The sequence below is a fragment of the Bos javanicus genome, chromosome 16 (assembly GCF_032452875.1).
Source record: "Bos javanicus breed banteng chromosome 16, ARS-OSU_banteng_1.0, whole genome shotgun sequence".
Classification (NCBI taxonomy): domain Eukaryota; kingdom Metazoa; phylum Chordata; class Mammalia; order Artiodactyla; family Bovidae; genus Bos; species Bos javanicus.
Genome location: NC_083883.1, coordinates 66,214,881 through 66,240,886, shown reverse-complemented (window position 1 = coordinate 66,240,886; position 26,006 = coordinate 66,214,881). Strand labels below are relative to the sequence as shown.

General features: G+C 42.0%; 1 protein-coding gene across 1 annotated transcript in view; it reads right to left on the bottom strand.

Annotated features, from left to right (window-relative positions):
* Nucleotides 1-26,006, bottom strand: part of C16H1orf21 (chromosome 16 C1orf21 homolog) — a 242,193-nt gene that overhangs the window by 136,711 nt on the left and 79,476 nt on the right. The window contains exon 2 of the mRNA XM_061383465.1: nucleotides 17,466-17,685. Coding sequence (XP_061239449.1) covers nucleotides 17,466-17,559 — 94 coding nt within the window. The 5' untranslated portion in view covers nucleotides 17,560-17,685. The remainder of the gene's footprint in view (nucleotides 1-17,465; nucleotides 17,686-26,006) is intronic.

Here is a 26,006-nt window from a genome sequence, read left to right as displayed (position 1 = left end):
TTCCCCACTGGTTTGGTAAAGAAGCGCAGTCTCTCCTTGACATGCCTAATGCATCATGTATCTCTAGGCCTTTTCACTGTCTCTCAGCCTGAAACTCCTGCCACATCTTTGTTTTTTATCTTGTAAGACTCAGCTGAAGCCTTAATCATCTTTTTTATGAGTCTCTTCCTACTCCTAGGATAAGACTGTTCTGCATTATCATCATAGGATACTAATACTTTTTGTTGAGATGCTCATCTGTTGCATCAGTAACAGTTCCTAAAAGACAGGGACCACGTTTAATAAGGAAGCACAAGCTGGAATCAAGATTGCTGGGAGAAATATCAATAATCTCAAATATGCAGATGACACCACCCTTATGGCAGAAAGTGAAGAACTAAAGAGCCTCTTGATGAAAGTGAAAGAGGAAAGTGAAAAAGTTGGCTTAAAGCTCAACATTCAGAAAACTAAGATCATGGCATCTGGTCCCAACACTTGATGGCAAACAGATGGGGAAACAGTGGAAACAGTGTCAGACTTTATTTGTGGGGGCTCCAAAATCACTGCAGATGGTGATCGCAGCCATGAAATTAAAAGACGCTTACTCCTTGGAAGGCAAGTGATGACCAACCTAGACAGCATATTAAAAAGCAGAGACATTACTTTGCCAACAAAGGTCCATCTAGTCAAGGCTATGGTTTTTCCTGTGGTCATGTATGGATATGATAGTTGGACTATAAAGAAAGCTGAGCGCCAAAGAATTGATGCTTTTGAACTGTGGTGTTGGAGAAGACTCTTGAGAGTCCCTTGGACTGCAAGGAAATCCAACCAGTCCATCCTAAAGGAGATCAGTCCTGGTTGTTCATTGGAGGGACTGATGCTGAAGCTGAAACTCCAATACTTTGGCCACCTGATGTGAAGAGTTGACTCATTGGAAAAGACCCTGATGGTGGGAAAGATTGAGGGCAGGAGAAGAAGGGGACGACAGAGGATGAGACGGTTGGATGGCATCATCAACTCAATGGACATGGGTTTGGGTGGACTCCAGAAGTTGGTGATGGACAGGGAGGCCTGGCATGCTGCGGTTCATGGGGTCACAAAGAGCTGGACACGACTGAGCAACTGAACTGACTGATGGACTGACTGACATTTAATCCATCTTTATAGTCTCAGTGGCTAGCACAGTGCCTAAGCCACGTGAGACAGTACATGCTTAGTAGACTGAACAAACTGCTAGGTTTTAAATGAAATCAAAAAGCACCACTGATCAGACTCCATCTATTGACCTGGACAAACAAGTCTATCAGAGGAGTCCCTGTAGCCCTGGGGCTATTTCCAGTAACAGAACTTTCTCCTCTGAGACAGATTTCACATTACCTTTAAAGCATAATTGAAGGCCTTCAGAAGATGGAAACATAAAATTCTATTTATCAAAATGAATGGTTGTATTGAATGATAAATGTTAACCAATAAATGATTTAAGTCATACAGGAAAAAAGAAAAAAAGTAACTAGTAATCACCTGAAACTCCACAATAGAGAGTTTGCCATTGTTAAGGCTTTAGTGAATAGTCATCCAAAGATTTCTTTTATGTGTACTTGCACAGAATTTTATGTATATTTTAAACATGTAAAATTTATAAACAAGGTATGCTGTGTAAAACCCTTTATCAATATGTTGTGAACTTCCTTCCATCTCAATAAATATAGAGTACCTTAATCTTTAATGGCTGCATTCAATACATGTTTCATCAGTGAGAAAGACACTTGAGCATACACATTTGCATGTTTCTCCAATTATCTCCTTATGATAAATTCCTAGAAGTGGGGCTGCTGGGGCAAAGGTCATGCTCATTTCAATTTTATATAGTATATATTACCACTTGGTGCCCCAGAAAAATTGTTCTGGCTTGACTTTCCCAGTTGTGGCATAAGACAGATGCCTGTTCCTGCCAATTTGAGTGTTGATAAATGTCTTGTTTTGTTTTAGGTTTTTGGTGTGATTTATTTGATTTCTAAGTTGAATATCTTTCTGCATGTTTATTGGCCTTTTGAATTTTTGCCTTTTCAATTGCCTGGTCACAAACGTCATCCATTTTTCAATTGGAGTATTAGTTCTTTGTTTATAGATTTTAAGAAAAAAAATTAATAAATTTTAGTCTTTTTATACTAGCCATTTTAACCCTATTTGTATTGCAAATATTAGTCTCACTCACTTTGAAATTTGTCTTTTAACTTAGTTCACGGCATTTGGTGTGTTTGTTGCAACGCTCAAGAGATTTAAAATTCTTACATAGTCAACTTTTTCTTTGAGGGCGCTGCATTGTGTGGCATTACAAAGAAGACATTTTGCAACCTAAGATTATAAAAATATCCATATTTTCTATAATACTTCTATGGTTTCATATTTCACAGTTTGCTCTTTAGATTCATCTGGAAAACTTTATTATGAAGGGATGAGTTAGAAATTCAATGTAATATTATACTTATGAATATAATTTCATATAAATTCCATAAAATGATTCATATTTTAAAGAATAAAATAGAATTGAATATGGATAAAGAATAAAATATGAATTGAAACAGTATCTAGTTTATGCAGTTTTTTAGTTCTGTCAGCTCTGAATGCATTTGTCCAATTATAACCTGTGTTTTTTGCCTCCTGGCTTCTCTGCAGTGCTTCACAAAGAAATGTCCTTCCTTCTGTGAACATCCTCACTGTATGTGATAAATCCAAGAGTAGGAAAATGCTGGATTACATCACACACACAAACACAACACACACAGATTTATGTTTAATAAATGAAAATATATTTGCTAACAATCCTGAATATTCATTAGAAGGAGTAATGCTGAAACTGAAGCTCCAATACTCTAGTCACCTGATGCGAAGAGCTGACGGATTAGAAAAGACCCTGATGCTTGGAAAAATTGAAGGCAGGAGGAAAAGGGGATGACAGAGGACAAGACGGTTGGATGGCATCACTGACTCGATGGACATGAGTTTGAGCAAGCTCTGGGAGATGGTGAAGGACAGGGAAGCCTAGTGTGCTGCAGTCCATGGGGTCGCAAAGAGTCAGACACAACTGAGCGACTGCACAACAGCAACAACTTATAGCAATAAGGTATAACATTATATCCACCACTCTTAAATCATATAGTCTTTTGATGTAAAGACACACACTCATATGTTATACAGAACAGAAGCTAGTCTAAGTTAAAACAGAGAAAGAACAAATTATAGGAATACAAATATTCTAAAATACAAGGTAAAGAGCTAAGGATCATGTAGAAAGTCATAATTAATTGATCTGCAATAAACTCCTTCTTTTCCCCAGCATAGTCAAGGGAAACAAAAACTGCTCAGATGATGGTGGTAATAAATGGGCTTCCCTCAGTGCGTATCATGTGGCAAGTCCTACTCTAACGGGTTTCCATACTTTGATACATTTAAGCCCTCTGGAGGCAGTAAGTACTAGTACTGTATTCTCTGTACTATACAGAAACTGAGGCAAGGAGAGCCTGAGTGATTTGCTAAGACTATATGTTAGTGAGTAACTGAGCCAGGCTTTGAAACCAATTAGCCAGGTTTCAAGCCTGTGCACGGTGAACTTCAAGTGCATTGAAAATAGCCTTAATAACCACCATAGACTCTCCTGACATCCTCTTGTAAAAAATAAAACCACCGAGATGGAGCTCAGGCAGCCAGTTAACAATCACTTCACAAAGACTCTTGAGCAAAAGTGGGTTTGGATTTAAGGACAAAGACGATACATTGTTCCTGAGAGGGAATCACCCTTTGTCAAGAGCTGGCATCCTCAATTCTAAACCACAGTCCCACTTCTTTACTTAAGTGAACTGGCAGGGCTCTTCAGTTTTCCTTTTGTATCAAGTAGGGATTACAATAATAACTACTCGTGAAAAGGTCTTCTAAACTATAAAGTGTGAGTCAGTGCTTTTGATGCCAAGTAACAATTCAGGGGCAAAGGAAACAGCCACCTGTAAGGCTCCACATGCAGAAGGTAGGTACCATGCTGCTTCACAGAAAGCCAGGGCCTAAGTGAGGTCTAAGGCCCAGACAGGGCTGGCCAAGCGTGCCCTGCAGGTAGCCACTGCCAGGCAGGTGCTGCTAGGTGAGTGCTACCTGGCAGATGCTGATGGCAAAACAGGCAAAACTGATGCCACGTCAGTCAGGATTCCAGGAAGAGGCTATTGTTTTGAATTTCTGAATTCCGTGATGTCATTCGGGAAAAAATAACTCTGAGGAGAAGTGCTATGGGCACAGAAACCCTCCCACCTTCTCTCTGTGGCTGAGTCACTGTTTTAGAACTTCCCCCGGCAGAGAACAGGCCTTGCCGACAGCTCCGGTCCTCTGTGCTTCCGCTGGATGGTACCAGGAGGCCGAGCAGCACCGGGCAGCATCTCCAACGCCTTCTGCAGGGCCACATCCAGTCTTATTTCCTACCTGAGGAAGGGCTCCCGGAAGTTACAGAGAAGACCAGGCACCTGGAGGGGCAAGTGAGCAACTGAAAGAAACCCTCCAGACGCAAAACTGAAGGGACGCCTCCAAGGGCCCTGCCAGCACGTCCCTGCTGAAGGCACCTGAGAACTCAGAGGCTCCCTCATCTTGCAATCAGGCTGCTTCGTAGCAATAAGTGGCAAACGGTCCTACTTGTCAGCTTACCTCTATTTCTAATATTAAAAGAACGGGCTCATGATGTGGTTGGCAAGGGAAGGAAAAATAGCACTTGGATTTTTCTTTTTTCTTTTTTTAAATATAGAAAGTATAGCACATTTCAAGACTTTCTGTCATAAAAAACGTTTTCCAAGCAGAAATTCAGACTGACTGTTCTTCGGCTAGATTAAATTCTGCATCACGTGGCATTCCAGTGCAGTCTGTTCTGAGGTGGGTGAGGGGCCAAAGTGAAGAGGCTGGATCAGTCTACTCCTGTGTACAACCAATGCTCAACTGCTAATGACACCTGGCATCTTTCTAAGTGCTTTCTGTCGTTAACTCACTAGCTCCTCCACACAACTCCGAGTGAAGGATACCACTGCTATCTCTATACTGTAGATGAGGAAACTCAGGCACTGATGAGGCTCCTTGTCAAAGATGATGCTGGAAGTGGGGTACTGGAAGAAACCCGGCTGGCAGGTGGGAACTCACAATCCTTTACGTGTTCAAGGTTTGGGCTTGTCTCCTCTCTCTTGTCAAAGCGATAAGCACCTATCAGAGGGGCCCAGAAACAGCAGAAAATGAAACGAAGCTACTTTGAGACCTTCTCTGAATCAGACACTGGCCTGAGCCCTTTCCCTTCGGAAGTGTGAGGTGGAAACTCCCAGCTGAGGTGGGCTGACTTCTAGCATTTCACAAGACCCAGGGGCACTGAACACCTTTAAGACCTTTCTGAGGCTCAGCACAAGACATTCTGGAATCTTCCGTGGTTAAAGCCAGGATCAGGTTCCTTGCTTTCCTGACTTACATTTTTTTCAGCTTTTATGACCGTGATCCAGCTCTATCATACATTCATCAAACATTTTTGCTTTTAAGGTTCTTTACCCATTCACTGAAGAAAAAAAAAGTGGGTGTGTGTTGAGGGGAAGATGTCCTCTATGATCTTTGAGAAATAACTTCAGAAGGCACAAGAAGCTTCTGTAGGCCAGCAGCAAAGTGTCAGGGATGCAGCTAAAGACTACCGCAAATGAGCACTGAGAGATGAGCAAGTTAGAATTTGCTCTTCCTCATCTGCCAGGCTGGCTCCCAGTCTCGTCTCTCTGATTTTCCTGGGCCCTCACCTGTGTGTATCTCCCATCTGGAGAGTCAAAGCAGAAAATGACGGCTGCTTCCTCAGTCGAACCCCTTTCCTCTTCGATTCAATAATAAATCAACTTCAAAACTGAAACTTGAGTGGGAAGGAAACTGTAAACACCAACACTACCTTCTAGCGACTTAAACTAGCACTGGTAAAGCGTTTGCCTGCAATGCGGGAGACCTGGGTTCGATCCCTGGGTTGGGAAGATCCTCTGGAGAAGGCAATGGCAACCCACTCCAGTACTCTTGCCTGGACAATCCCACGGACGGAGGAGCCTGGTAGGCTACAGTCCATGGGGTCGCAAAGAGTCGGACATGACTGAGCGACTTCACTTTCATGCAATAGAAATAATGTGAGTTGTGTCAGTGAGTTAAACATTGCCAGCAGCCACATTAAATAAATAAAAAGAAAACAGTGGCATTAATTTTAATAATAAATTTTATTTAACTCTGCATATTATCATTTCAACATGTAATCCAAAGAAAACTGGTGAGCTATTTTATACTTTTTTTCATACTAAGTCCTCAAAATCTCATATGTAATTCATACTTATCTAGTTCAGTTCAGTCTCTCAGTCGTGTCTGACTCTTTGTGACCCCATGGACCGCAGCACGCCAGGCTTCCCGGTCCATCACCAACTCCCAATTCACACTTTTAGTATATCTCAATTAGAATTAATCTTATTTAACAAGCTTAATTACCACATGTGGCCAGTGGCTATTATATTAGATACTGCTGCTGCTACTGCTAAGTCACTTCAGTCATGTCCGATTCTGTGTGACCCCATAGACGTCAGCCCACCAGGCATAGCACAGTCTTAAAACATGATTCTCTCCATTTCTGTCTCACAAACAAACAAGGATCAATGAATCTTTAATTAATCTTCACTTCATGCAACCAGAAATTATTACAGGAAGGAACAGCAAATTATTACCTGTTGTAAATTGCTTTAAATTTCTGCAAAAAATCTATTTCCTCATTTAATCTTCACCATAACCCATGAAGTTGAACCCAACAGTATTTTAGATAGGTAACAGATTAACATAACAGGATTGCCCTTTCTCTCTCACACACACATACAGACACACATATGCACACACGTGTTCTATGTTCTCAATTTATGTAGCCAAGGACCAGACCAGAACTGAAGCCACACAGCAGTGTAGAGCCCATGTGAAAGAAAGCAGCCAGATTCTTGCTTTATTGATGCTCTTTTATATACCACCATTCCAGAAGAATTTACTCTTATACTCTAAGCGCTTTCACTTAAGGGAACATATATAATAATCAGGACCATCTTGGTCCTTAATCAGTCAAGGCCACCTCATCATAAGGAGGGAGCTGGCATGGTCAGGGCCCAACCCAGTTCCTGAACAGTCTGCCTCCAGCTCCGGGCATTCTGGAACCCCACATCCTCTCAAGGTTAAAAAGTCCTTGCCTCCAGGGCTCGTAAGAGAGAACCTTATAAGAAGGCACACATACACAAATAATGAGATCAGACATATAAATAAGTAAACCAAATATGTAAGTACATAAAATGTATTCTGGGATGGCAGGAAAGGGATTCTTTCTGAAGGTATCTGAAAAGCTTCACGCAAATTTGGAAAAAGAGCAGGATTTAAACATTTGAAAGTGGGCAAAGGGCCCATGCCAAGCAGAGATCACAGTGTACTTGACCTGGGGCACAGAGGTGTGCGAAGTGGTTACAGGGTAAGTTGTCCCCTCCGGCTATAGAACATGAAGGACAGAGTATGGAACAAGTTTGCCAAAGTGAGTAAAAGGGTAAAAGCCATCTTCAGAGGTCTTGAATGTTCACTAAGGTTTTAGGATTTTACAGTCTAAGAACCGAGTGCAACAGAAAGTTCTAGAGTGGGAGAATTAACAAGGACAAAGGACTACTTTAGAAAAATCTGATACAGTCTGACGATTTACAGGTGCAAAAAAAAAAAAAATGGAGAGTTAAAAACAAAGCAAAGAAGCAGGCAAACAAAGAGGGCTAATGGAGCATAAGTTCAGAGGACCTTGCACTATTCTGGGTTATGGATTACAACAACCTAAACGATGCTGGTGGTAGGAAGAGTGAGGTTAGGAGAATGAGATTTACAGATCTGGAACTGGAAGAGACAAGGGCCTCAAGTTTAAAGCCTTTTCAAGATTAAAGCCCACGTTACTGGAAGAATGATGGTGCTCTTCATGCAAATAGGAAAGTCAGTATAACTAAACAGCTTTCCCCATGGAGGGTGGGCTTTGGAAGAGATAATGATCTCAAGTTTAACATGTAAATTTCCCTAATAAGGCCTGAATCTGTTCTGTGCACCTACTTTAACAGTTTAAGTGAATGACGGTTGAAAGAAATCCAATAAGCACTTGGCTTTCCTCAGAACTTGCTTAACTAGTTTCTGATAACTTGAGCCCGCTGGTCACTTGCTTTCTGCAAGCTGGTCTTGGCAATCTGCTCAGCTGTCCTCTGAATGACCTCAGAAGATCTGCTGACCATTCTTCATGTCTGACCCAACCACTGAGGGAAGGAAATTTCCAATCTGGACATAGAACTTCCTGGTCTGGATGTTACTTCTGAAAGGGCCATGGTATTGAGACACAACTTTAGATTTAAAACTTGGTGGAACAGTGGTTAAGAATCACCTGCCAATGCAGAAGATGCAAGACATGGGTTTGATCCCTGGGTTGGGAAGATCCCCTGGAGCAGGAAATGGCAACCCACTCTCTAGTATTCTTGCCTGAAAATTCCATGGACAGAGGAGCCTGACAGGCTACAGTCCATGGGGTCACAAAAAGTTGGACACTACTTAGCATGGATGCACGCACATATCTCTATATTTAAAGTGAAGGAAAGTCTATAGGTATATGTCAGTAATAAAGTTCTTTGTCAACAAACTCCTATTTTAAATCTACAAGGCAAGATGCCCATCCATCACTTGATCCTCGATGGTGGAATATTCTATAGAGATTCTGTCCCATATATTTGGAGTGCTCGGTCTCCTAATAACCAAAATATCACAGAGAGCAAAGAGCTTCATATAAATGAACATTACAAAGTTGGCTTAAAACTCAACATTCAGAAAACTAAGATCATGGCATCTGGTCCTATCACTTCATGGCAAATAGATGGGGAAACAGTGGAAACAGTGACAGATCTTATTTTGGGGGGGGCTCAAAATCACTGCAGATGGTGATTGCAGCCATGAAATTAAAAGATGATTGCTCCTTGGAAGAAAAATTATGACCAACCTAGACAGCATATTAAAAAGCAGAGACATTACTTTGCCAACAAAGGTCTGTCTAGTCAAAGCTATGGTTTTTCCAGTAGTGGAGAAGGCACTGGCACCCCACTCCAGTACTCTTGCCTGGAGAATCCCATGGATAGAGGAGCCTAGTGGGCTGCAGTCCATGGGGTCGAGAAGAGTCGGACACGACTGAGCGACTTCACTTTCACTTTTCACTTTCCGGCATTGGAGAAGGAAATGGCAACCCACTCCAGTGTTCTTGCCTGGAGAATCCCAGGGATGGGGGAGCCTGGTGCGCTGCCATCTGTGGGGTCACACAGAGTCGGACACAACTGAAGTGACTTAGCAGCGTGTATGGATGTGAGAGTTGGACTATAAAGAAAACTGAGCACCAAAGAATTGATGCTTTTGAACTGTGGTGTTGGAGAAGACTCTTGAGAGTCCCTTGGACAGCAAGGAGGTCCAACCAGTCCACCCTAAAGGAAATCAGTCCTGAGTATTCATTGGAAGGACTGATGCTAAAGCTGAAACTCCAATATTTTGGCCACCTGATGTGAAGAATTGACTCATTTGAAAAGACCGTGATGCTGGGGAAGATTGAAGGTGGGATGAGAAGGGGAGGAGAAGGGGGCAACAGAGGATGAGATGGTTTGATGGCTGACTCAGTGGACATGAGTTTGAGTGAACTTCGGGAGTTGGTGGTAGACAGGGAGGCCTGGTGTGCTGCAGTCTATGGGGTCGCAAAGAGCTGGACATGACTGAGCAACTGAATTGAATCATTTGTAAAAACACAAGGCTTATCAATGCTCCCCCGTAAGTCCTTAGAGGCTATAAAATTCAATTAACACTTTTAGGAAAAGGATCGAATGTGTCTGTGTACACATACTTCAGAGCCATCTCCAAATATGCCACCTTTCACAGACTTTGTCAAATCTCCCACAACATGCGGTAATAATATTTTCAAACATTTTAAAACATTAAGCTTTTAAAAAGTAGATGAGGCCTCTCTATTCAGTGGAAAATAGAGGCATGATTTAGAAAGCAGAATGTAACTGTCCAGAATGGAATACAGTCCAGTCATGAGTTCTCATGGCCTTTGGTAATGGGTGTTGTAACTGGTCTCCAAAAATGGCTCCCAACAATTCTTCCCCTGCCTGTAGGGTCAGACTCAAGAGATGGAGAGCCTTTGTGCTCTCTTGATTGAGTCTGGGTTGGTCTTGTGACTTGCTTTTGCTCAACAGAACGCAGCACAATTAACATTCTTGGACTTTCAAGCCCAGGCCTTAAGAGGGCTAGCAGCTTCTACTTCTTCTCCGGGCAGCTAGCTGCCTCATGAAAATGTGACTGCCTGATGGAAAGAGAGATCTGAAGCCATCATGGTCAGCTGAGCCCAGCTGACCTCCCAGCTGAATGCAACCGCGTGACTGAAAGTATTAGTTGCTCAGTCGTGTCTGACTCTTTGTGACCCCGTGGACTGTAGACCATCAGGCTCCTCTGTCCATGGCATTTCCCAGGCAAGAATACTGGAGTGGGCAGCCACTCCCTTCTCCAGGGGATCTTCCCAACCCAGGGACTGAACCTGGGTCTTTTGCATTGCAGGCAGATTCTTTACCATCTGGGCCACAAGGGAAGCATGACTGGAGCCCTGGCAGAAAGACAGCAGATGAATCCCAGCCATCCCACAGAATCCGGAGAAATAATAAATCAGTGCTGCTAAGTTTGGGGTCCTTTGTGGGTGATAACAGATTAGTGAAACAATGGGTGACAAAAGATATCAAGTGGCTGAAAGTGAGTCCGATCCACCGTTCACCTGTGACCATTTGTGATTCTACTGGGATTTTGTAGACTTCTGCTTGCAAGCTAATCCAAGTGGAGAAACAGATAGGACCTTCTCTTGTCATATTCAGACTAGCATTCAGTAACATCTAGGTTACTGGTACTGATGTTCACTCTGGATTCTGACAATTCTACTCCCAGAATCCGGAATGACTAGGAAAACTGTCTCCCTTGACTGGTACACAAAGCTCTCTCTCGCGCTGTATTCTTCCTTTATGTAACACCATGCCACAAACCTACAAATGTTGACATCAGAAACAGTAATAAGATGATGAACGCTGGAGTGAATAAAACTTCCCTGTGAGTACTGGGGGGATGAAGAGAAGCTGGCATAGACCTTAAATGCACTTGGTAGTGGTCTGTGTGGAGTCACACAGACAGCAATGTCTAGGCAGGCATGGGGTAGACTGAATTATTAGCCCCAATTCTTGGCCCTTTTCTACAATCACACCCTTGCTATCAGTGTGCTATGGTCAGATGAACTTCTTTGCCCTCTGTCTTTGAACCCTCTTATGTGACTCAATTTGGCTAATAAAATGTGGGTGCAAACAACAGTGTGCCAAGTCCAAGTTCAAGCTTAAGAGGCATCATGTGTATTGTTTGCACTTTTACCCTTCTGAAAAAGAAGAGCATGTTCCCCTTGGCTCCTGGATCCCAGGAGGAAGTTGAGACATGGAACAGGGCCACTCCAGCTGACCAACTGCCTTGTGATCAAGAAAGATATGCTTATTGTTGAATGCCACTGAGATCCTGAGTCTGTCTATTACCCAGCAATAGTTGACTAATACAAGCCTTCTTTATTAGATGCCAACATTTGCAAACTACACACGATACTTTAGAACAGAAAGTCTTCTTGGTTATAAAAATTGTAACCGTATTAGCAAATGAATGGTTAGATGGTTTCATTGCCAAGCAAAATAAAATACAATATATTAAGTATCACCAAATGAACTTACAAAACAGAAAGAGACAGGCTTAGAGAACAAACTTATGGCTGCTGGGAGGAAAGACAGGGATAAGGGATAGTTAGGGAGTTTGGGACTGACATGTACACAATGCTATATTTAAAATGGATAACCAACAATGACCTACTGTATAGCACATGGAACTCTGCTCAATGTCATGTGGCAGCCTGGATGGGAGGGGAATTTGGGGGAGAATGGATACATATATATGTATGGCTGAGTCCTTTTACTGATCACCTGAAGCTACACGACCTTGTATGTTAATCGGTTACACCCCAATACAAAATAAAAAGGTTTTATATATATACGCTGCTGCTGCTGCTAAGTCATTTCAGTCATGTCCGACTCTGTGCGACCCCACAGACGGCAGCCCACCAGACTCCCCTGTCCCTGGGATTCTCCAGGCAAGAACACTGGAGTGGGTTGCCATTTCCTTCTCCAATGCATGAAAGTGAAAAGTGAAAGTGATGTCGCTCAGTCATGTCCGACTCTTAGTGACCTCATGGACTGCAGCCTACCAGGCTCCTCCATCCATGGGATTTTCCAGGCAAGAGTGCTGGAGTAGGGTACTGTTGCTTTCTCCGTTATATATATATATAGACTATCATTAAATTTTTGCTCTTACAAGTCTAAGATTATCTTTCTACAGGTTATGATTTAGTATTAAAAGTTCTCCATAATATAATCCTAACTTAGTTTTCTAACCAATTTCCTCTCGCTTATATTTTATATTCCATTCAAACTGTATTACTTGAGGGGATGGGGGGAGGCTCAGGAGGGAAGGGATATATATATACACACATATGGCTGATTCACTTTGTTGTACAGCAGAAACAGACACAACTTTGTAAAGCAATTATACTTCAATTAAAAAAAAAACTAGATTACTTGATTTTGTAATTTTTTTTGGATTACTTGTAATTTGTGAACATGTCACATCACCTTTAGCCTTTCCTCATCCAGTTCCTTCCTACACCCTTTATCCAACAGATTTAGATTCTCCATCCTTTAAGGCCAATTTCAGCTGTCACCTCCGTAAGAAATCTGTTCTGATCCCATCTTTTAAGGTAGTCTCTCCATCCCTCTGACTCTTATCATGATATGTATGTCTTTTCCTCTTCTGGTATTTGGCTTATTCTGCCTCATAACACTTCCTCATCCTCTTATAATGTTCTAGACAGCAAGGCTTATCTCTTTATCCTCCATGGCATTTAGCAAAGGGTCTGATACATCATGTACCAGCTAGTCAATAATTTTTCACAGTAAAGAATGGAAGACGGATAGGAGGTAGCCACGACACTGAAAAGGGTTCGTGGACTTTGGAGTCAGAGATATCTGATTGTATTACTTAGTAGCTGAGCAGCTTTGGACCGGTTAGTCTCACTGTGCTCCAGCTCCCAAATCTGTAAGATTGGGATGGCACAGACTTCACAGGATTGTTGTGAAAATTCAACATGAAACTGAATGCAAAGGCTTCTCACTGTCTGACGTATGGTGGAAGCTCCGTAAGTGGTGGCTCTAATCACAAAAACGACAATGACACAGAATCTCACAAAGAAGCTGGTTTAAACAAATCTCTGACATTCAATTACTTCCTCTTAAAAGTTCAATTTTGAGAGTGACAGTAATAACTCTAGATCCTACGAGCAGTTTTCCCAGAAGGTGTGGTTTCAAAGATCTGGATTCTAGTTTTATTAACTCATTATCGACCAGGAGATTTTTGCAGAAACTAACACTGCAGCTGGTGGTCTTTTTTTGGGGGGGGAGGGTGGGCCTGGTCGAAAGTTTTTCCAACTAACACTTTACAGGTTATTTCATTCAATAATTAGAACTGACACACCTATAAAGTCTACTAATTTTTGTGAAATGTTGTCTTCAATCTACTCTTCTGTAGAGGCAAAGGAACATTCTCCAGCACCATGGGTTTCATTTTTCACTTTCTGTATCAGAATGAATCACTAAGTATTTTTTGTTGTTTTGTTGGTCTAATATTTATATCATTTGAATCAGAACCATATTCTGAAGAACTATGATCTTCTGAGACACTTAGTACATATGTCACTCAGATAATCGGAGAAAGTATCTGCATAAAATTCACCGAAAAAATCCTCTTTGCTCAAAATTTTTCAGTGTGTCATTTTTGAAAATATTCAGTTCAGTCGCTCAGTCGTGTCTGACTCTTTGCAACCCCATGAACCGCAGCACGCCAGGCCTCCCTGTCCATCACCAACTCCCGGAGTCCACCCAAATCCGTGTCCATCAGGTCGGTGATGCCATCCAACCATCTCATCCTCTGTCGTACCCTTCTCCTCCTGCCCTCAATCTTTCCCACCATCAGGGTCTTTTCCAGTGAGTCAGCTCTTCACATCAGGTGGCCAAAATATTGAAGTTTCAGCTTCAATACCAGTGTCTCCGATGAACAACCAGGACTGATCTCCCTCAGAATGGACTGGTTGGATCTCCTTGCAGTCCAAGGGACTCTCAAGAGTCTTCTCCAACACCACAGTTCAAAGGCATCAATTCTTTGGCGCTCAGCTTTCTTTATAGTCTAACTCTCACATCCATACATGACCACTGGAAAAACCATAGCCTTGACTAGGTGGACCTTTGTTGGCAAAGTAATGTCTCTGCTTTTTAATATGCTGTTTAGGTTGGTCATCACTTTCCTTCCAAGGAGTAAGCGTCTTTTAATTTCATGGCTGCAATCACCATCCGAAGTGATTTTGGAGCCCCCAAAAATAAAGTCTGACACTGTTTCCACTGTTTCCCCATCTATTTGCCATCAAGTGATGGGACCAGATGCCATGATCTTAGTTTTCTGAATGTTGAGCTTTAGGCCAACTTTTTCACTCTCCTCTTTCACTTTCATCAAGAGGCTTTTTAGTTCCTCTTCACTTTCTGCCATAAGGGTAGTGTCATCTGCATATCTGAGGTTATTGATATTTCTCCCAGCAATCTTGATTCCAGCTTGTGCTTCTTCCAGCCCAGCATTTCTCATGATGTACTCTGTATATAAGTCAAATAAGCAGGGTGACAATATACAGCCTTGACGGACTCCTCTTCCTATTTGGAACCAGTCTGTTGTTCCATGTCCAGTTCTAACTGTTGCTTCCTGACCTGCATACAGGTTTCTCAAGAGGCAGGTCAGGTGGTCTGCTATTCCCATCTCTTGAAGAATTTTCCACAGTTTATTGTGATCCACATAGTCAAAGGCTTTGGCATAGTCAATAAAGCAGAAATAGAAGTTTTTCTGGAACTCTCTTGCTTTTTCGATGATCCAGTGGATGTTGGCAATTTGATCTCTGGTTCCTCTGCCTTTTCTAAAACCAGCTTGAACATCTGGAAGTTCACAGTTCACGTATTACTGAAGCCTGGCTTGGAGAATTTTGAGCATTTACTTTACTACCGCGTGAGATGAGTGCAATTGTGCAGTAGTTTGAGCACTCTTTGGCATTGCCTTTCTTTGGGATTGGAATGAAAACTGACCTTTTCCAGTCCTGTGGCCACTGCTGAGTTTTCCATATTTGCTGGCATATTGAGTGCAGCACTTTCACAGCATCATCTTTCAGGATTTGAAAAGGTCAACTGGAATTCCATCACCTCCACTAGCTTTGTTCGTAGTGATGCTTCCTAAGGCCCACTTGACTTCACACTCCAGGATGTCTGTCTCTAGGTGAGTGATCACACCATCATGATTATCTGGGTCATGAAGATCTTTTTTGTACAGTTCTTCTGTGTATTCTGGCCACCTCTTCTTAATATCTTCTGCTTCTGTTAGGTCCCTACCATTTCTGTCCTTTATTGAGCCCATCTTTGCATGAAATGTTCCCTTGGTATCTCTAATTTTCTTGAAGAGATCTCTAGTCTTTCCTGTTTTATTGTTTTCCTCTATTTCTTTGCACTGATCACTGAGGAAAGCTTTCTTATCTCTCCTTGCTATTCTTTGGAACTCTGCATTCAAATGGGTATATCTTTCCTTTTCTCCTTTGCTTTCACTTCCCTTCTTTTCACAGCTATTTGTAAGGCCTTCTCAGACAGCCATTTTGCTTTTTTGCATTTTTTTTTTCTTGGGGATGGTCTTGATTCCTGTCTCCTGTACAATGTCACAAACTTCCATCCATAGTTTATCAGGCACTCTATCAGATCTAGTGAAAATTTTATGTTTATGATATACACAAGGTTGGAACAAAAACCTAACGGAGCAATATGTGAATGATAATGACAGTCAAGTTGTATAAAGAACCTTGATCAATTTTAAGCTCTAACAACTTTGCACAGTGATGTTTATTGTATTACCGCCTAAAAACGCAGTGATATGTCTCCGGTCAATAATGCGTTAAGATGCTCATATATTACCTCACAGTTCTTGGTTCTATAGGTAGGGACCACTAGAAGCAAGTTTGTTCCAGGCAACAAATACATCTCCTTGAAACAAACCAAAGGGAATCCTTCTTCCTCCGTATATAAGAGTCTACTTGTAATAGAGCATTATCCCTTCCGCAGTGTTCCCAATTCTTCCCCAGGGAACTGAAGCAGCCATTGCAACGGATCAAAGGCTAGAGACTAAAATGCCATAGAAGCTCTTGATAGAGACTGAATAGTGCAACTTGAGTTGTTTACATGTAAACATTGTTTCAATAAGATTCTTTAATGAATAAGAGATGAAGAAGTGCTCTTATGAATAAAAGTGCCATGCAAATGTTAATGGCAATTATTGTTATAGTAATTCAGCAAAAACAGTCTCATCTTCTCTGACTAACTGGAATCTGGTACAAACACATAGCTACTATTCATCGGGGTAATCACTGATCTTGACAAACTCAAGATGAGGCAAACTCAAAACCTGTGAATGGCCAGACACGGAACACTGGCGAGTGAACTGGGGTTGCTGTGCATTAACAGGGAAAGCTTAGCAGTTTATTGGAGACATTGCCTGACTGAGTGGGGAATTTGTACCCCACCCCACCAACTGCTGCCTCAGGAAATGGAAAATCTGTGTTGCTAGATCTTCTCAAGAAATCTGGGGTTTTGTGTGGAACATCCTGATTTTTAAAAGTTGTCTTTCATTTTATTTTAAAAATTCTCTGGGGGCCAAAGAAAATCCAGATGTGGCCATGGGCTGGCACTTTGTGACCTTTGCATTGCACAGTCTCAACTCACTATGAATCATCAGAGATGGTTAAAAGATGATGTCTAAATTCACTGCAATTGTATTTTTGGATCCGAGGATTTGTAATTCACATAAACTTACAATAAACTCCAAGAAACACCACATTCCCTCAGTTATAAATCTTCAGCCTTGGACCTTCATGTTTCAGTCCCACAATTCTGGACCAGAACACCTGTGGCCACTGTCCGATGTACCTAAGTCCTATGAGTTCTGCAAAGCTTGATTTAAATGTGAGCTGTGTATAAAACCTCCATGGTCCTCCTCAAAGTCTTCCAGGTATAAATTATGATGAAACTGTCCAGTGTAAAAGATCTGTATCAATTTTTCTCATATCTCATCGGCCCTTTACCCGCTCCCCCTGTCAAATGGAATACCACCATGACACTTAAGTTACTCACTCCTGCGAACATGAAAGGCCTAGATCAAGGGGGCCAAGAATGAAGCTCAGTGGCACTTACCGCCAAACACATCTCCGTTCTGGTAGTTCTTCCCTTTCTGGGCTTCCTCTTCGTTTTGAACAGTGGCAACATGCTTGGCGGAGGCACAGCCCATAGTCTCATTCGGTCAGCTTCCGCCGGGCTGAACTGCAAATCATCTCTACAGGCACGGGGACATGTTGTTTTTCTTTAGACGCAGGGAAAATCCACCTTCTTGCTGAGTCGGTCAAGATGGGTGCACCTGGAAGAAGACAGCGCCAGATCAGAATGCATAACACGAAGCCCGTGTCTCCGCGTCCCCAGTGTTTCTTGCCTCAGTCTACTGGATGGGGGTGCGACCAGGCACTGCAGACGAAACACAGCATGGTCATTCTCATCTCAACCTGCGCTAGGAAAGCAGGGTTGGAAGGCCTGTGCCCTGCACAACATGTGGCCGGACATTTTGAGGAGATAAAACATTTCTCTTTATTTATTCTGATAAATATTTGAGCGCTCCTGCTTGCCACATATAAACTTGAAAGGCCATCTAGGTTTGTTAACGTTCTGGAATCTCAGAAACCTTCAGAGGAAGGGAAGCACATGGATGGGACCCACTGAGTTCGGAAGGCTGGGAAGTCCTCCATCTTTCTCCTCTGGCCCTCTAGCCAGCAACTCCAGCAACTCCAGTTTCGCCTGGAGGGAGTGAGCTGGAACATAGGCTAGTTTATGCATTTCTGGTAGGTTCTAAAAAATGACTCAATATTTTATCAGAGGCGACACTGTTTGGGAAGGAAGGAGATGGGAGAGATGTACTGACATTTTTTAAATCTCATATACAATACAATGTATTAAGTACCATGATAAACATATCACAGGAATCTATGGCAATGCAGAATTCAAAAAAATAGATTAAATTGTGATCGGGCAAAAGCAGGAACTAAAAGAAGAAGTGATATTTTGTAGCGTCTTAAAGTTTGGTAGAAACTTGCCAGGCTTGAAAGGATAGTAGCATCATCCAAATGTAAAGAACTGCCTGAGCTAAGACACTGGAGTGTGGAAGAGCATGGTGTGTGTGTGTGTGTGTGTGTGTGTGCACGCGCACACGCGTGCATGCACATGTGTGTTCAGAGGGGTCGAGTGGGGGTGGGGCAGGGAAGAGGACTGCACTGCTGAGGCTTGTGAAGGGCCTGGAGGAAGCCTTGCTAACTTTACCCAATTTAATAAAGATAAACTATAAGATGTCGCAAGATAGAGGAAGTCCATTTGATCCAAATCTGAGAAGACTTTGAGAGATACTGAATTAGTAGCATTCAAATCCTTTCTGTCAACCTACTGCAGTGTTTAAAGAAACAGTACTGAAATATGAGACAAGAAGAAGCGGAGACAGGACTCAGTTCCAAAACTCCTCTCCAAGCAGGCGGCTGCCAAGGGCTGCGGCTTTGCCCTACAGGGCAGCACTGTCTCAGGGTCCACCTCCCCCTCATTCTGCATCATCAGGTAAGGTGACAGGGTGGGTTCCCAGAATGAATTCCTTACTTTCCAAAGCGGAATGTGGGGAAACAACTTCACACCTACACAAGAGAGCGACCTGAAGTGGAGAGGAAGCCTCCCGTCCTGTTCCAGTCTGTTGCCGCCTCCTCATAACAAAACTGAAAACAGGAAGGAGAGTGGGAACCCTATCGAAATCCTGAAGGACAACAGGAATTCAGAGACAGTTTGCAACCCTCCTCTCTGGGAGTCCCCTTGCTTTTCTTTTCCTCATTCCTATTTCGTGTGGACAGCTTCACAAGCTACCCAAGAAATTAATGTAAGAATCTAAGATGTGAATTATTCTTTGCTTCTCCCCAAAAGCATTGTGTGCTGTTTCTTCTGTTTTAAAAGCTGTGTTTGTTTGTAGCAACAAATCTTACTTGAATTTGAAAAGTTGAAGTCATATGAAAAATCACATTGCAGAGGGCAAACAAAAATAAAACATATTTTAAAACTTGTCAAAGGATTTCTCTGTTACTCAGGCGTGGAAGTGAGGGGCATGTTAACAAGCAGATTAGGTATGATTCTAATTAGACACTTAAAATTCAAGTGATGACTCGGGAAGTCTTCATTTAATTGTATTTTTTTTTAAAGCATGATCAATCAAAATGAGTTCTCTCCAAATCACAGTTAGGTGCAGATTTTGTTTCTGAAACACACACATTACGTATTTTATTACAGTAATTTAATTTTAAGAGTGAAGTTTTCCAATTTTACAACTTCATCAGGAATATATTTTAATATTTTGTCCATTTCAAAGGAAATAATTATGAAATTATCTGAGAGGCAGAAGATCCACAATTCTCAAAATGAACCATGAAGTACTGGGGAGTTTTTTTTTACTATGTCATCAGGACTCCGCACATAAACCATTGTGCATTCATTCATTCATTCAACAGATATTTACTGAAAAATACTAAGTGACAGACACGTTTTTGGAAGACCCTGTGTAGAGAAACATAAACAGGACCAGTCTCCTCCCTGTCCCTATAACATGAACACTCAGAGAAAGGAGATCATGAGAAAGACCAGTTTCACAATGTGGTACAGCAACTGCCAGTCAAATATAGGATGACCGGGGAATTCATCCCACAGGTACCTGATTCAGCCTTGAAATCATGAATGTCAAGAAAAGTTGGATTTGAGATCTGACCAGAGCTGAATAAACATCACTAAACCACCCCCCTCCCCTACAAACTACATTTCTTTTATAGTCTGATGTAATGTCAAGGTTTCATGTCTACTGAAAATTCTCTTACTTATGTTAATCCAACTGCGACCTCAAATTGAGGAGACCTTCAGAAATGAACCCCTACCGACTGCCACCATCATCTGCTCAAAGTTTCCCTGGGGTTTCCCTTGTGGTCCAGGGGATGAGAATCCACCTGTGAATGCAGGAGACGTGGGTTCCATCCCTGGTCTGGGGAGATCCCATGGGCCGTGAACAGCTAAGTCTGTGCCACAACTACTCAGCCTGTGCTCGAGAGCCTGGGAATTGCAACTCCTGAGGCCCACGCACCCTACAGCCTGTGCTCGGTCACAAGAGAAGCTGTTGCAAAGAGAAGCCTGTGAACTGCAACTAGAGAGTAAAACTAGAGTCGCCCCCAGTCACCTGAACTACAGAAAACCTGAGGGCAGCAACCCAGACCCGCTGCGACCAAAACTAAAGAGATAAATAAATTTTTTTTTAATAAAAGAAAGCTTCCCTTCAGTTTCTACTTACTACCTTTCACATAAATCCAAGCATATTTTTTTAATTTCCACTTTTCCATGAGTTTTCTTCAGCTTATATCTCCCAGCTCCCACATCATCTATTCATTGATGCCCCTGAAACTACCCCACTTAGGGAAGGCTTAGGGTGCAAATGAGCACGGAGAGACCCGAGTACCGAGCAGACAGTCTCGTTCTCACATATTGTCATTAACAGCATGTTATTTATTTCTAAAGTCACAGATCACAGGCTGAGAATTAAACTGAAGCATTTCTTTGATGGGATCTTCTAATACCAAGTCTCACTGAGGATGATTTTTTAAAAACTAAATAATCTATACGTAAGATCATCAGTTCAGTCGTGTCCAGCTCTTTGCGACCCCATGGACTGCAGCACACCAGACTTCCCTGTCCATCACCAACTCCCAGAGCTTAGTCAAACTCATGTCCATTGAGTTGGTGATGCCATCCAACCATCTCATCCTCTATCGTCCCCTTCTCCTGCCTTTCAGGAGATGTAAGATCATCATGCAGCTCAAAAACATGGGGTCCAATTAATAGCCCACATGAGTGTGTGTTAGTTGCTCAGTTGTGACTGATTTTTTGCAACCCCATGGACTGTAGCCCATCAGGCTCCTCTGTCCATGGAATTCTTTAGGCAAAAACTTTGTGTATAAATCTCCCCAAGTGACTGAATGGCTATATTATCGTATATCATGAAATTAGAAGCTGTAAATCCCTCTCCACAAGGTTACACACTAAATTAATACCACACCATCTTTTAACTTATTTTAATTTATTTTTGGCTGTGCTGGGTCTTCCTTGCTGCACTGGCTTTTCTCTAGTTGCAGTGAGCGGGGCTTTACTTTAGATGTGGTGGGAGGGCTTCTCACTGTGATGGCTTTCCTTATTTCGGAGCACGGGCTCTAGAGCTTGTGGGCTTCAGTAGTGGTGGCACCTGGGTGCAGCAACTGTGGTTTGTAGGCTCCAGAGAACAGGCTCAATAGTTGTGGCTCATGGGCTTAGTTGCTCCTTGGCATGTGGGATCTTCCCCGACCAGGGATTGAACCTGTGTCTCCTGCTTTGGCAAGCGGATTCTTGACCACTGAGCCACCACGGAAGCCCTCTCGCCAACTTTACAGGATATTTTTCATGCTTTGATACAATTTGTAAATCCAATTCAAAAATTTTCAAAAGAACTCACAAATCTGTAATCATGCATGTTTATCCCTCCCCTCCTTACACTATGCCTCAAGGCTCCTCAGGTACTATTTTAGATATCCACATGGGAATTATTGTTCCAGGACACTTCACATTGTAACATGAGGAGGTTCTTTCCTGTACCTAAGTCCTTACTTTTTTATGTGATACATTTGTACTTTTATAAGAAAAGATTATGGATTTATGATGACTTTTTTCTTTTTTTCAATGCAGATGATCTCTCTCTTTTTTTAAAATTTTTCCAGCTTTATGGAAGAACAATTGACAAAACTAAAATTTACTGAAAGCATTCAAGGGAATACTTCAATATACTATATTTGTGAAGGGATTCCCACCAAGTTAATTAACATATTTATCACTTCATATATTTACTCTTTTAAAATGAGAACACAGTTCTACTCTCTCAGCAACTTCCAATCATACAATATGGTGTCATTAACTATAGTCACCATGTGATACCCTAGACCTTATTCATCTACGACTAAAAGTTTGTACACTTTTATCAGTCTCAACTTATTTCTCCCAGCCTCTGGCAACCACAATTTTACCCTCCATTTGTATGAGTTTGACTTTTTAAATTTTAAGATTCTACGCAGGCTTCCCTGGCTCAGTGGTAAAGAATCTGCCTGCCAATGCAGGAGACAGAGGTTCAATCCCTGGTCTGGGAAGATCCCAGATGCCGCGGAGCAACTAAGCCTGTGCACCACAACTATTGAGACTGTGCTCTGGAGCTTGGGAGCCACAACCACGGAAGCCCGCACTCCCCAGAGCTCATGCTCTGCAACAAGAGAAGCCACCACAGTGAGGAGCCTGCACAGTGCAAGAAAGAGCGGCCCCCGCTCACCACAACTCGAGAAGAACCTGCACAGCAAGGAGGATCCAGCACAGCCAAAATAAATAGATTAAAAGGGAAAAAAAAGATCCCGCGCAAAAGTAATACCATGCAGTATCTGTCTTTCTCTGTCTGGCTTACTTCACTTAGCGTAATTTCTTCCAGGTTCATCCATATAGTTACAACTGGTAGGATTTCCTTCATAATCGGGCTGAATCATATTCCTCTGTGTGAGTGTGTGTGTGTGACATTTTCTTGATTCATTCACTGAAGGACACTTAGGTTGCTTCCACACCTTGACTATTGTGAATAATGCTGCAATAAATGGAAGTGCAGATATCCCTTCAAGATAATAATTACATATTTGTGGATGGCTTTTTCCTTTACCTTAACTTTATGAACTGGAATCATAACTTTGTCAGAAAAAAAACCCTACTTCCATAAAATTGGGAAGGAATAAAATATGCAAAATCTGTTTTAAGAAAAATCAGAGAAATATCTGACCTTTTTTTAAACAAAGGTTATGCAAAATATTTCTGCTTACATAATATTATGGATAATTTCACATTTCACCAATTAATCATGGATTTTTTCATTTTGGATGGAAAAGTCAAAAATATTGTAGACAGTTCTCTTGTTAAAAGAGATACTTCTAAAAAATGAATTAAAAATTATAAACTCCATAAAGAAACCCTAGGCCAGAAAGAACGTGAAGGCACCACATGGAGCTTGGAGAACTGGAGAAAAATTGAATTCTGATTGCAATGGGCACACAGAGAGCTATGAAGTCAGCAGTTAAGAAAAAGATAATAGGCACATTATTAATAGATCAGGAGCAAAGTGTCCCCCCTTTCTTCCTTTGATTAAAAAGGGAAATCAAGACAAGGCAACATCTAAAAACTCCTTTCTTTTATCGAAGAAAGAGCCAACATCCAAGCTCCACAAAGAAAAAAATATATATATAAATAACTAATCAGTCTGCGTGCCCATCTGTTCTGCTTCGCTGTAATGAGTGTTAATACAGCAGCCCACTGGGGGGAAGAAGAAAGACTGCTAAAAGGGATTTCTCATTTTGAAGCTCTGGTATCCTTGGGCTACTGTTAACAGCATTTCACATTTCATTGTGCATATTAAAGATAATACACAAAGAGATGCCACATTTGACATGTGGATAGTCTGGAAAAGTCAAACCTCCCTATTGCCCAGGATTTGCTGGCATCACAAAAGATATTCATTCCTCGCCTCACACTCATTTGGTGACATGGCAATTGACAACATGCTGTTAATGCCAAAGAAATAGGAATATCTGCTTCTTCTTTCTCTATGGGAAAACTCTCACTTTTTCAAATAATAATTGTACAGAGATATCTCTCAGAAACATAACAATAGTAAGTCCTATACATTTCTGATGGATTTCTGCAGTGGGGGATTGCGACAAGGAGGCAAGGTGACAAGTGGAAAGAGAATTAGAGGGGGAGTGAGGATGCTGAGCTCTGGTCTCAGGCATCACACACCTCTCTTGGTACCAAGGCTGGGCTTCCTCTCTCTGAGCCTTTTCCTTTGATTCTACGATCTACCTGAACATAAATCCAAGTGATGCTGAAGAATGAAATTACCACTTGTAAAAAGGCCATTTCTTACCTAGACTCAATTTATTTACAAACTTTGTTTCAACATTTACCCAGGTAAGATATACTTGCAATTTTTTTCCCCAAAATATTTCAGGAAGCCCTTTGAAGTCTAAAGATTATTGCCAATTATGTTTTGGCCCAAGGGTGTTGATTTCAATTACATATCCAGTGAAAAAATGAACAAGGCTTGGCCATCTTATTTTCTCTTTTCTATTCTGCCTTTCATAGACAAAAATATATTTTTTAAATGTTTCTTACAGAGAGTTGGATGGGAAAAGCTTGTGGTAAAACTGTTCTTCAGCTAAGGATTTTAGAGTTTGGTGTCTTTACCCTGTAGCCAAAAACTCTATTCCTGTATTGACTACATGTGTTCACACAAGTTCATGCATGGCTGACACTATTTCTGGGAAGGCAAGAGAGGAAAACACCTGATCCTGATAAAGACTCGGCATCCACACCAGGGTGAAGCTATGCAGAAGAATCACTCTGTTCCTCGATTTGTTCCTCTGTGATCAAGGCCAATGGCAGATACTCCTGGACTCTGAAGTCTACCTTTTCCCCTTCTTTGTTCACGTATGCTCAGTTGTGTCTGACCCTTTGCAACCCCATGGATTGCAGCCCATCCGGCTCCTCTCTTCATGGAATTTTCCAGGCAAGAATACTAAAGCAGCGTTGCCATTTTCTACACCAAGGGATCTTCCCAACCCAGGGATTGAACCCATGTCTCTTGAGTCTCCTGAATTGGCCGGCAGATTCTTTACCACTGCACCACCTGGGAAAAGCCCTTTCCCACTTTCAAGACTTGGAATATCAAAGGGATTTCCAGGAAGTTGCCAACCTGTGTCAGTGAGGAATCTTCTATGCCCAGACACCCATGACTGGCATCTTTTGCCAGCTGTGCTACCTGGTTCATCATGTCACCTGGGACAGATCTATGTGGCTTCCTTATCAGTATCCTAATAATAACAGCTGTTCTCCCTCTTTTACGGGTTTTTTGGAAACCTAGGTAGATTGTGACATGCTTTGCAAGGCTCTTATAAATGCAAGGTAATCTTTTGTTGCGTGCACTCTGCTCTGCCACGTGCCTGCCATTACTTATCAGCCTCATGGCTTTTCAGGAGCCTTGGGTGCAGTCAGTTTGCCCAGAGGGATCCCCATATGTGGCCCTGGAGAAAATGAGAGAAAAACAGATGGAAAGGAAAGAATAAAGATCAAAAAAATGACTAGAACATGTAAGTTCTAAGTACGAAGTACTAAAGGGGCAAATCTGATTTTAATCTAAGCACAAAAAATCACGATTCTTCCCAAACAGCCAGTGAAGGATGAACTGGGTGACCTGTGTGTTGAGACATATTGTAGAAGAACAGACATGATTCCTGCCTTTGAAGGGCTAGCATTCAGACAGGGCTAACGGACCATAAACATAATAAAGTAAAAGAAAATTCCAACCCCTAATGTACACTACAGGGGAAGAAATGATGGGAGATGTTCTCTGAAGTCACCGCATATTTCAAGCTAATTACGTTAGTGCTTGTCTCAGCTATTTATCTATTTTTGGCTGCGCTGGGCCTTTGCTACTGTGTGGGGGCTTTCTCCAGTGGCAGCCGGCAGGGGCTACTCTCTAGCCGTGGAGTGCGGGCTGCTCACAGCCGCGGCTTC